A 12,784-nucleotide genomic window follows, 5' to 3' on the forward strand; every position below is an offset into this window, starting at 1 on the left:
TTCAGCAATTCAGATGAATAAGACTCAGTACAGTTAAGTGTAGCTAGCTATACTCATCTCTAAAGCTGCAATCAAGCACTAGCAAATGGCTCAGCAAGACAGATCTGGAGCTTTGACACAGAAAGATACAGTCATTAAAAAAGAGTTTGAAAAGAGGACAATCACCAATTTTCATTTATTTTACCACTGAACCTAGTCTGTTAGCAGCATCAGTGAGACAGTTAAGACCTCCACCTAAAACCAGCACCCTCATGGAAGTGAACAAAGTCATACCTATTTCCATTTAAGGACAGATTACATCACTGACCTGGTTATACTATTCACATTTAGGTGTTTCCTTCACCCTCATGAGAGATAGAAGACTACTTTGTTCCTGTGGGGAAGAGACAGGAATGGACTGATGCAAAGATGAACATGTAATTTGTGGCCAATGGAGTTCCATCATCATGGAATCAATTCTGACTTCTTGGGGATGTGTAACATGTCTGTGTTAAGTAGAGTATAAACACCCATTGAAAATTAATGGAATTAAACAAGAATCATAGAATCAACCATGTTGGAAGAGATCTCCATGATCATCCAGTCCAACCTATCCCCCAGCCCTATCCAGTCAACTAGACCACAGCACTAAGTGCCTCATCCAGGCTTTTCTTGAACACCTCCAGGGATGGTGACTCCACCACCTCCCTGGGCAGATGCTTATAACCTTATCTAGAGATTCTATTGTGCAACAACACTTCTGCCTTTTGACTGTTTGGTTAAGCCAGATAATAAACCCAATAGCTTTAGAAATTAAGGACAGGGTAGCTCTACTGGAGAAAGTTATTGGAGAATTAAGACCCAAATCTGTTCAGTCTCACACTTTTGCAACAACCTTGGTATCATCAAGCCAGTACAACAACATTTCTTAAGGACAAGCTTGAGCCAAAGGAATAAAGCAATTGACTTTTCTAAAGCATATGGTACATATTTAACTATCCTGTGCAGACAAAGCTGCTGCATTAGACTGGGTGCTTGCAAACCACATGACCTCACAAACGCTATCTTATCACATCACAGGTTCCTCAGACTGACCACAACCACTTAAATCAGACTCTGCCAGCACAGAGACTCTGTAACTTTGACACGTACTAGTAAAGCAACTACATTTTTAGCTGTCCAGAGGCCTTACAAGAACTTCACTTGTGGGGAGGGAAAAATCTGATGGTCTCTTGTCCTACTGTGCTTGCAAGATATGGTGAAAGAAAAGCACATGATTTATTGTGCTATAAACTTCCACCACAAGTTGAAGTGTTTACTTTGTAAATCTGAAGGCTAACATATTTCCTTTCAGGGACAATATTTCTTATCAAGTAAGAAAACATTTGTAGAGCACCACATATTTTGGAAGCATTTGTCTAGTACAACAAACTACTAGAAGGTTTTAATGTGATTGTGGTCAGTATTGAGAAACAAGTGCTCTGCAAGGGCGCACACGGTACTTGCAACAAGTATTACAGTTTCAGTGAATATGAAGTAAGAAAAATGTAAAAATTGACTGGAATCCCACCAAGATTAGCTGGTTTTATGAAAGTGAGTGAAATGACAATTGCCAAGAGGCTAGTATACATCTGGCTATACAACACTGAAAGCAAAGTACATGCTCCTAGAAAAGGGGGAAAACAAAGTTTGCAACAGACTGAGTGGAAAAGCATTATATCTCATTATCAATTTTACAGGAAGAATATTAGGCTTCTATGCACTTGCTGTCCTTTGCTCTGTTCTGATGAAAGAAATACTACCTATTTCTATTTCCAAGATACTTAAATGCTGACATATCTGACTTTTTCATCTCCCCGTGTGATCTGATCCACTGCTGGCCATCACCTTGGAACTATGTCGTCAGAAAAAAAACCCAAAACACCAATAAGAAAAAAAAAAAAACCAACAAAAAAGCATCTAGTAGGTTGAATTTTAATAAGAATTCACTTTCTGCAGTTAATCCTCTTATCCCCATCATGCAAAGCTAGGTACAACTCACAGCTTGAGAAGTCGCTTAAAGATGTGCCCACACTGCAGTCATGACCACAATGTGACATAGGCACATCCAAACCAAGCAGCTGGACACCAGCAGTCCAAACACAGCAGGATGAAGCTCAGTTATTTACCCTGCTTCTGAATGTAGTCAAGTGGTGCTTCAGATAAGAGAACATTTGATTTGATAAGCATTGAATTTGACTCAAAGGAAGCCTAGTAACAAAATTAACAGATGAAAGGAATAATGCTTCCTGCTGGTATTGCACCATTAAGCCCAGATGCTATTATTGTGAGCAAACAAGAGTTAGGAACGCTGCTAGAGGTAGCCAACCCATGTTGTGCTACTGCAGCAGACCACAAACAGCATCATAACTTTGTGCTCCTCTATGGCTGTTGGAAGAGTCATTCAGTTGTTTGTGAAGCTATTCCCTCACCTTCTTTGGGAGACTGACCTGTGCAGAAGACCAGAACCACTCACTGTACCATACTGATTTAGGATTATTAGCTAATAATAAAAATACCCCAAGCAACACAAAAAAAACCCAAACAATGAAAACCCCCACCCAAATAAAAACACACAGAGAAAGACTTTGGCAGCATTTAACTTTCCTCCCGTATGCTATAGTGCACTGAATTTTACTTAGCTGTGGTATTAAGTGACCTATCTAAGTGTTTCTTCTAATTCTTCACTCCAATGGCTACAGTTTACTTTCCCTTTTCCATTTTAGTTCCACCAGCAAAAGCCCAAAAGGCTAACCCAACTTGCAAAATATATCTCTAATTCAACTCCTTTAGTCATAACATGCATTATTTATCCTCAGAGTAATTACTTAAAGTGTCTTGGAATTTTATTTACCCAAGGAAAACTTTATCTCCAACTTTTATATCTCTTTTAATTTAGACGATCTTAAAATGTTAGCTCACCAGGAGCAAGATCAGATCAGAGATAACACCCATATCAAAATCTTACTGGCTACTTTAGGTTCCTAAAACATCATATTAGATCCATTCCCAGATGAACTATGTGTATGTGGGAAAGAAAAGTAGTAAGCTAGCAGTCACTGTGCCTTTGAATTGCCAGCAAGTTTACAGGTAGTGAAAATGGGAAATGCTTTTACAGAAAAGCTCTGTTTTCTCCACTATTCTTTTCACCTAATGTCCTCTGTGGTTTTTTTCCCCTCTATGGATTGATCATTTTCACTTTTGTTGCACTTAACAGATCAAAATCTAGACAGTTTCATTGTAGTTATAAGTGGGACCTGTGTAAGTCATCTGGCCACCTTCATCTCTTGCTAATAACAGTTTGTGAAGGGCTACTATTTCTAGTATTTTGCTGATATTTCTTCCCAATATTCCAGATTTTAGTGCCATGGTCTAGTTGACTGGATAGGGCTGGGGGATAGGTTGGGCTGGATGATCTTGGAGGTCTCTTCTAACCTGGTTGATTCTATGATTCTATTATGAAGCCTTTTAAAAACACCCAGAATTCTTTCAGTGCAATAGTGATTCTCCAGTCACCTGTCATCTCTTCCTTTTCCATTAGCCAATCTGAAATATTAACATGGGCAGACTTGTAGGTTCTCTAATTGCTGGAACAGTGCACCACACTATCACCAGGATTTTCTATTTCATTCAAATGCCAACAACTTGGGCATAATAATTTGTGCATTAGAAAACAATCTCACCCTTGCTTCCTCCCAAAATGCTTCAAGGAATTAATTGATAGAAGTAGATCACATGGCAAAGGAACAGGTAGGAGAAAACTGGCTCTGTATTCTGTGCCTGACAAGGCTGTCCCTTAATGTGGATGGCCAACAGATAGTAGAATGGAATAAATAGCTTCATGGAATAAAATGCTCTGCAATCCCCAAATGTAGAAGCTGCTGGCTGTGTGGACCTGAATATGTATTAGGTAGAATTTACTTTGTAGGATGGAAAAGGTCATAAAATGTAAAACAAACCTACGACAAAATAACTGTAGATAAATAAGGAGCTAAAATTTAACAGTAAACCAAACTCAAAGCACTCCCACAAAAATCAGCTAGCAGTATGACAAACAGAAACCTTACAAACACAACTTAAACTTAAGCACTTCAGCCCAAATCACAAAGGCTGTAAGACTGGAAACCACTTGCTTTTGTCTCCAAAGGTGTCTTGTGGTCTGCCAGTGTAGTTTGTGGGTAAGCACGACAATTCTAATCTTTTGTGCCACTCCTGTAATCTAGGTAACACACACAAGCCTTGCAACATCCAACAGGAAGCAGAGACAGCAGCTGTGTAATATATATACATTGACTGTAAGTGCAGAGGGATAATGCACAAAATGCAGAATTTCAGCAGTTTATAAATCATTTAATTTCATTCATTTTGAATGCGATTTATTTAGAAGTTAGTAACAATTAGTTCAAGATCTATTTTAGTCCTTAAACCTTCACTGAATGCAAACTCGTAACAGCCCAAACTTTCTGTGTATTCTTTTCCACATACTGCAACTGTTTTACTTCAGTGCTACCTACTAGAAGTCTACCACAGTAAAAATGAATAGTAAAGATGTTTCACAAAAGCTGCTTTCACTTAACATTTCACTAAACAAAGGCAACTTTTATATAGTATCAGCACTCTTTGTGCAGCCTGAAAGTGCATAACCCAAACCAAGCAGTGTTTGTATTCTCATGCCAGTTATGTTACATCAGATAAAACACAACTGTAAGGTCAAGTGACAGAGTGTAGTGCTCAACAGACCTTATTTTTCATGTCAAAGATGGGGCAACCAAGCTGGTATACTTACTGATAAGAGTAGCAAAGTTGCTTCACGGAAGCAGCAGCCTGTCAGGGCTGCACAACAAAAAAGCATTTCAGGTTAAAATCCTACTAAGCCAGAAGTTGTCAAGAAAGCTCTTGAAAATAGATGGAAAAAAATGAAGAAAATACAAGGTGGAAAGAATTATTTTAATGAAAACATCAAATGGCAATGTGACATGAACTTCTGAAAAGGCAGAGTGCCTAAGTCTAGTGCACACCAAAAGCTCTGGAAAAAGGTCTACCTCCTAACTTCCTTGTTGTGACCACCCTCAAAATTTCAGCTTTTTACACTAGTTACAGCCTTCAACATTTGCACCCAAAGAAGCAACTCAGTCAGCATGGACACCAAATATAGACAAGATTGACAGGACTAGCTATTGGGTAACAAGAAATACTGTAGTCTCCAAGTATCCTTCCATCATGCACCAGCTGCTCTTGGAATACTGATAGGGTGTGCAGAACTCAGCCTTTTAGATAGTAATAGAAATCATGTTCATTGTTTTGATTCCTAAGCATATCTGGTTACTCAAGTTACTGCAAAGATAGAGTTGCATGTGAGTAAGATCTAAGACAGTGTGCAAAGAGCAGAAGTCTACCACACAAGTCTTGTATCAGTGTTCTTAAAGCTCCAGATTTTGTCTGTTTGCTCTCAGGAAATGTTCATCAAACACAAATTTATGACCTACTGTGAAGAAAGAAGTCAATATACAATTCATCTTACCACACTACAGAAATCAACTGGTGAGGTATAAAAGGGATCACACAGATTATCTTGTTAGAACAAGCAAAAATATCCAATATTGTAATTTCATTTATAGTTATTTTACCTCATTTGAAAGGTAAGAAAAAAGGCATTATCTTTCACTATTTAATTTACCTTCTATATTTAAGAGTAATGTGCCTCATCTGTTCAGTTTTGGATGCCATAGTACCAATTTCCAATACAGGCAGCTTTACTGAGTAACAGAAACATAGAAACTTGAATTTACTACAAGTAAGTCTTCTTATAACATGAGCTGAAGACTGACTGTAGCATTACTATTCCTAGATGAGCAATAGAAGCAGCTGAAATGTATTCCTTAGGCTGCAAGCTGCATCACCTTTAAAATGCATGCAAAATTCTGAGCTCAGAAAAGGAAGATCAAAATTATTTCAACAGATATAGTCAGGTTACAACAAAGGGAACTGGTTGGAAGTTTTAAAAAGTATAAACACAAGGTTTAAAATTAAAAACCTGAAAATTGTACATAGATAATTCTGATACATTGCTGATTTAAAGTTACCACACTGGAATGGGTGAGAGAAACATCTCAAATCTGAGGGTCAAACTTTCCTCTGTTACAAACTCAAAAGGTGTCACTGCAGCAGTAGCCTGTTCCACCTGTGCTGTAGTAACACCACCTCACCACCCCACATCTTTTAGTGAAAAGGACTCAGCTTTAGATCCTAGGCAGTGACCCCCTGTTTGCTGTTTTCTGGTGCTCATATTGGTGTTCTAAGGTTTGCCTTGAACATGGCTACTAGCCTGGCTGCCAAACACTGATGGAACAGTAGACATTTGACTGGAACTCTGCAATTAGGGTGAATCATGCTGTTGCTGTATCTTGGTACCATCACAATCTGATGGATCATATCACAGAACTCAATTAATAGTATCTAGCTCCTCCAGGTTCCACTGATACAGGAACACACATTCAGATTCCTGGCCAAAGACACGAAACAGTGTTTTATCAGAAAGCCAGAACAGAGACTTGTCTTGCAGTTCCTTATATTCAATATAGAATTTGACCCTTATTTTGTTCTATCTCTCAGATGGAGGGCCTGCAATTCTTCTGATGCAAAATTCTGTTAAAATGCAGTACTGGGGAGAAAAACAAGTTCAGAAAGTGGAATCAACATTGATGGCCAGGGCATGACATTCAATCTTGTTTCACACACATCCATCCCACCCCTACCTTCAACTAGAACTTCTGCATTGATTTAGATCCATTTTAAAGTTACACAATTACAGTATATTAGATGGCAACCATATAGTCACCAAGAACTCTGTTCCTTTACCAGTGCTTTTTACATATTAACCAGTTGGGAGGTTGTGGTCAGCATGTCACACACACCATCATCCTATCTTCAGGAAGATGAATTTGCAAATCCGTAACGCTTTTCTCAGGTTTTGCAGAAGTAGAATCAAAAAGCAGCTAACCAAAAAGCAAAGAACATGGCCAGTAATGGATCTATACATGAAAACACTTCAGTGCAGATCTAAAACAGTTGGGCTATTTAATTGGTATTGACCAAATTACAGTAATCCTAACATTTAGCAGTTGAGGCCAAACAGTTTTGTCTCTCCTTACTGCCATTTTATTCAGATGTTGCAGTTTCAGGGATCATTGCTAGCAAAGTTCTTTCCTTAGCAGCTATGTTAGCACAAGACTTAGTTAGTACTTATTAGAACAAACTTACCCTTAAGTACTACATACATTTCAGACCTAACCTTGCATTACCTCAAAAATCAGCTCAGATTGTGGTGCCTGAAGTAGAAGTTTTCCTTCAATGATTTTATTTTAAAAGAACAAAAAACAGATATGCAACTATAAGGGGGAAGAAAAAAGAAGCTATTAGTAAACAAGGACTTCCAGGCTTTAAGAAGCTATATGTATGGGAGCATTCAGAAGTGCTGCCAAGGTATAACTTGTGTACTACATAGTGAGCTGCTTCCTACTCTTTCTGCTTGTCCTAAAATAAGATGTTTTCCTACACTGTTCACCTACTCTGGAAGTTAAAATTGAACTGTAACAAACCACAGGTGTAGAAGAGGAGTGCTCTTCTACATGGAATTACTCAAACTGCTAACGTTGAAATTCATGTTCTCCCTAGTTGACCTGTTCTTTCAATCCAACTGAAACATTCACATTTGACTAGGAGTAACGTTTAGGAATCACTAGCATTACTCACAAGTATCATTGTTCTGTGAGCTAATGAACCTCATCTTCATTCCAACCTGCACACACCAGCTTATACACATCAAACACATACACGATCGTACATCTTCATGAGAACTGAGCTGCTCAGCCAGGCATATGACAAATGCTGTTATAAATTATGCAACAGCTTTCTAATGCTACTTTTCCACCAAAGCAGTGGTTGGTTACCTTTTAAACCTACACTCAGCAGAGGAAAATGTTGATACAGAGCCTTATTCATTCATAATGCAAAATAAATATCTGGCTTTCTGGGAATTCTGCAAGCAACTTGCTTTCTTGCAAGCAAGCTAGTCATTGCCCTTTAATGGAAAAAGGCAGGTTATTGATTTTAAATTTGATTTCAAGTGAGCTTAATGATTGCTAAAGGTGCTGGACTAATGGCCACTAGAGACCATCCTCAATCTATAGCATAGAGAGCACTCCAAGATCCTCAACTACGTTATAACTCTCAAGGGATTGGTGCTAAAAGGTTGACTTGTCTAAGACTGTTATGAAAACACTATCTACACATAAAGAAAGGATGTGTTTAACAGAAGCAAAAAGGTAACAATTAAGTTGCATTGCTCTATGACACTATGGCTTTAAGCAACACTATCAGAGCTGAGTATTGGAAGATGCACGGAAAGAGTGGCAGAGTACAACGCAGCTTTTTGCACACAGTATTAGGTAAAAGACATTTCTTCACAATGCAGGATGAACTGAAATGAGCCAGCAAGCACAGGAGTTACATAAGCCACGTCAGGACCTTCTGATTTTTTTTAAGTAACGAAGTTACAAATATTAGGGCAAGGAAGTTTGAAGGCAAATTTCATAGGTTGAAGTTTTGGCAGTTTAAAGCTTAAAAATCTGTTAACTGATATTAAGCAAGCATCCTTTTTCTTTTTAAGCAATCTCAGTATACAACCACACAAAATTCATCCTCACAAGAGCAAGAACCAGAAAAAAAAATCACCAATATCTGCATGTGGGCTCTTACACTTGCACAAGTGCAGCTTATTTTCTGACTAAGTTAGCCTTAACATTTGTAGCAAAGGCATTAAAGGGCTTATTTTCATGCACACAGCTCTAAATGCAGTAAATGCTACACAGTGTAATATGTAATATGATTAACTCATGAAATAAAGGAAAACATCAAGGTGGGACATAAATGTTGACCTCATTTAATGTTTAGTCACATAACTAAACAATTTTTTTTGTTCTCTTACATGCAAAGATAAAGGAAAAGTATAGAAGATAGTTTTGGTGCATTCACTGGCAAAATAACATACTCTTAGATAAGCAGAACTTGCTACAATGTAAAAGATAGGGAAAAGAAGTGCAAGTGATTAGAGACAGTAGTATTTTATCACTTACCTCATGATGCAGCTCAGCTATCTGATCTTTCAGTTCTCTGATGTACTGGTTAGAATCAGATTTATTAAGCTGCCCTTGAATTTTCCCTTCTTCTTTCTGTTTTGATCAAAAAATGAATATTATTCAAATTATCCATGGATCTGTTACATGAAAAAAAAATCTTATTTAAACTGTCTGCATATTTTTGTCATGAACCAAAGCTATTCACAGACATCATCCAGCACTTTTCATCTGGTTGAAGTTATAGCAGCCATCTAAGGGCATGAGTGACCAAGCTGACTCACTCAATTCCAACCAAGGTACAGGCAGGATGCTAAGGTGGAGCAAGAAGAATTAGCAAAGCTTCACAGGTGTAACTTGCATCCAACGTACATGAGACAGCATGTGCAATTTAGTAAGGCATCCTACAGAACTCTCAATAGGAACATATCTTAGTGTACATTATTGTCACCAAAATAAAGATTTCATTCAGGAACAAGCAAGTAACCTTTGTTTCCAAATGACAAGTGAACTAAACACGTTTTTTCCTTGCAATGTAGGACATGAGTCAATACATGCTACATGTAACAAGCTTTTTCTCCCCTAAAAAATAAAAAACCATTTAAACACACAAAATATTGTGGTATTTATCATACAGGAGTTCCAGGGAGCATCAAGTGAAGCTACATCCCATACAAGCAATGCTGTGAGAGGTAAAAAGAACAATTGACAGGTGAAAAAAAAAAGCCAGGCATTAAAAGGAGCATAAGATTTCCATCATTTCTCAACCAAATGCAGCTTCTAAGTTTCAAGATGCACACAAAGGTGTCACTTGCACTTGATTAACTTTCAGCCTGTCTCTGAAAGGGAATCCTAGTATGACTGCAGTCAACTGAGGTATATCATCACCCCCAGTGGAGAAGGCAGCCCATGTTTTCAGCTTGCTACTACTAAGTTATGAATAGTTTGGTTCTATTTTCCTATCTGAGCAATTTCTGAAGCAGCCACAAGCTTTAAGGGACAGAAGTGATCCCATTGCTGTCTACAACTGCCCGAAGGGAGGCTCTAGCCAGATAGGGGTTGGTCTCTTTTCTCAGGCAACTAGCAATAGAACAAGGGGACACAGTCTCAAGTTGTGCTGGGGGAGGTCTAGGCTGGATGTTAGGAGGAAGTTGTTGCCAGAGAGAGTGATTGGCATTGGAATGGGCTGCCCAGGGAGGTGGTGGAGTTGCTGTCCCTGCAGGTGTTCAAGACTGGATGAGGCACTTAGTGCCATGGTCTAGTTGACTGGCTAGGGCTAGTTGATAGGTTGGACTGGATGATCTTGGAGGTCTCTTCCAACCTCGTTGACTCTGTGATCGTTAGACTGAGGGACAATACCTCACCTTCCAAACCCTTTTTCTGCATGAAGAGAATAATTCTGAACACAGTCAGTGTGGCAACCTCAAAGCAATTTCTCTAACTTCAGACTTCATTTTTCTTGCAGAATAGTCTGGATTGTGTTACTGAAAAAACAAATTTGTCATATTCACTATTAATTCACAGAATTTGCAACATGGAGGCAGATCCTTGCCTACATAATTCCATACTGAATCTACTTTCCAAGGCAATTTAGTGGCTTGACTTCATTAAAAAATATTCTTATTAACAACATCAGTAATTGTTCCTGTCCTAACTAGGATAACAGACACCCCAAACCCATTACTTCTGGCTATAAGGTTGACTTCTGGTATTGGAGAAACCAAACTAGAAGCAACATAACCTGCAGACTGTTTACATCTGTGTATAGGAAAGGCTTCACTGATATGAGAAACTAAATTCCAGCAAATGAAAATGACCTGATCTGTTGTGGAAGGGGGAATCTATGACAGAAATGCTTGCCTATATCCTTTCCCTCTGTTTGAAAACAAGGCTTTTCCATTTCAGCTTCCTGTTCTATAGACACCAAACTACTATGTAACCATACACTACAGTATCAAAAAACAAGAGTAAAGAAAGGTTGTACCATAAATGGATGCCACAGCATTTTTGAAATGAAAGTGTGATAAACAGCTGAGCAAACATTTAAAGTGAGTTCACAAGAGGACATGAAACAGGCATTCCCAAGACAGCAGAAACTAACAGAAGCAGCAATAACATTTACTAGCTTAAATTTGGCACTGCACAAATATCTGTATATTCCTGTGTATCATATTGAGAGTTATACACATGTGTTATATTTAAGCAGCTTTATTTTTACCCTTTGTTCCATAAACAGCCCTGTAAAATTAATGCAGATATCAGAGGAACTTGGCATGCACATTTGCTCATGGAAGAATGGACTTAGCTTTCACAGCCCTTTCAACAGCTTTGTTACTCTCCTCTGAACACATTCAAGGACCTTAAAGCTTAAATTGCGAGGCCCAGAACTGCACAAAGTACTTCAGGTGAGGCATAAGTTACTGAACAGCCTCAAGGAGATGAGAAAAATTAAATAGCTTTCATGTAGCTTGAGTTAATTTAATGCTTCTGTTAAAGCATTTATTTCAGTAGGAACCAGGTCTTTCATTCTGCGTTGGTTTTATATTGTGATCAAATGTTTTTAATACTACTGTGCTTGAGTAATTTTGTACTTCTGAAGAAAACACTCAGATCACTGATTCAGAAATGAATGCTCCACTTACAATTCAGAAGTCTTAAAAGTATGAACTTCACACATTTTAAAAGGAAATAGCATAAGCAATTAGTAATCTCTCACCTTTTCTTTTTTTAAATCTAAGATTATACACATAGGATGTGGGTTGTTGGCTTGGGCTTTTTTTCAAGGGGAGCACTACTACAGAAAATCTGTGTTATTTGGGGAGGTCATGACACAAGGAAGACTAGCTGGTCTCCATGCAAATAAAAGCTTTTTCAAGTCTAAAATTCATATACAGCAAAAAGAAAAAGCCAGATAAGCTATCAACAAGCAAAGTGTGAGTATTATCAGAGCAGCCAAATAATGCAAGTTAGCCAATTCTGAAATTGAGGCATTTTGTTTACAAACTCTCCACAGTCCTATGTCAATAAATCTCTACACCCATTTTCCTGGGGTCTTGCCTCTCCACCACTGCAGCATTTGCCTCCTCTTCCCAGAAGAGTTTTTGGAAAGCTAATGCCAGTTGGTATAACAATGCAATCAAAGGTCCATCATCTCAATGTCACTGCGCTTGAAGACTAAAAATTCTTCCCACCCTTATCTCTGCTAACAGATGAGCTGCATCAGCACTAAGAGGGCTAGAAAACCCTGCACCAGGGAAATATACACCCCCAAGATCTGGTATCACCTCTGCTTAAGCAAAAGGTACTTGTAACAAAGTAAGCAGGCAGTACACAATCCAACCTCCTGCTTCAGAGGCTCTGAAAGGGAGTAGCATGGGCAGTGAAGCAGGAAATGAGCCCTACAGATCAAAAAAAATCAGCTGCTAAAACAAGAACTCACTTACTCCCCTACAGTTTCAGAAGCTCTCACCTCTTTCATCCTGCTCTTAAGTACTAAGTTTGTTCTCACATGCATACCAAGAGCTACACCAATTGCTCCAGTTTCCAAAAATCTGCTTCTTAGAATTAGGAATTATGATCAGTTGAGATTCATAGTTGTAGCATCATGTTTAAAGCCTCCTTTCGTTCTGCTT

The 12,784-nt window shown here is 38.4% G+C and overlaps 1 protein-coding gene across 7 annotated transcripts in view; it reads right to left on the reverse strand.

Annotated features, from left to right (window-relative positions):
- EVI5 (ecotropic viral integration site 5) overlaps window positions 1–12,784 on the reverse strand; it is a 79,865-nt gene that overhangs the window by 14,531 nt on the left and 52,550 nt on the right. For all 7 annotated transcript variants that reach the window (XM_064148010.1, XM_064148004.1, XM_064148005.1 and 4 more), the window contains one exon: window positions 9,153–9,248. In XM_064148010.1, coding sequence (XP_064004080.1) covers window positions 9,153–9,248 — 96 coding nt within the window. The remainder of the gene's footprint in view (window positions 1–9,152; window positions 9,249–12,784) is intronic.

The sequence above is a fragment of the Pogoniulus pusillus genome, chromosome 8 (genome assembly GCF_015220805.1).
Source record: "Pogoniulus pusillus isolate bPogPus1 chromosome 8, bPogPus1.pri, whole genome shotgun sequence".
NCBI classification, from domain to species: Eukaryota; Metazoa; Chordata; class Aves; order Piciformes; family Lybiidae; genus Pogoniulus; species Pogoniulus pusillus.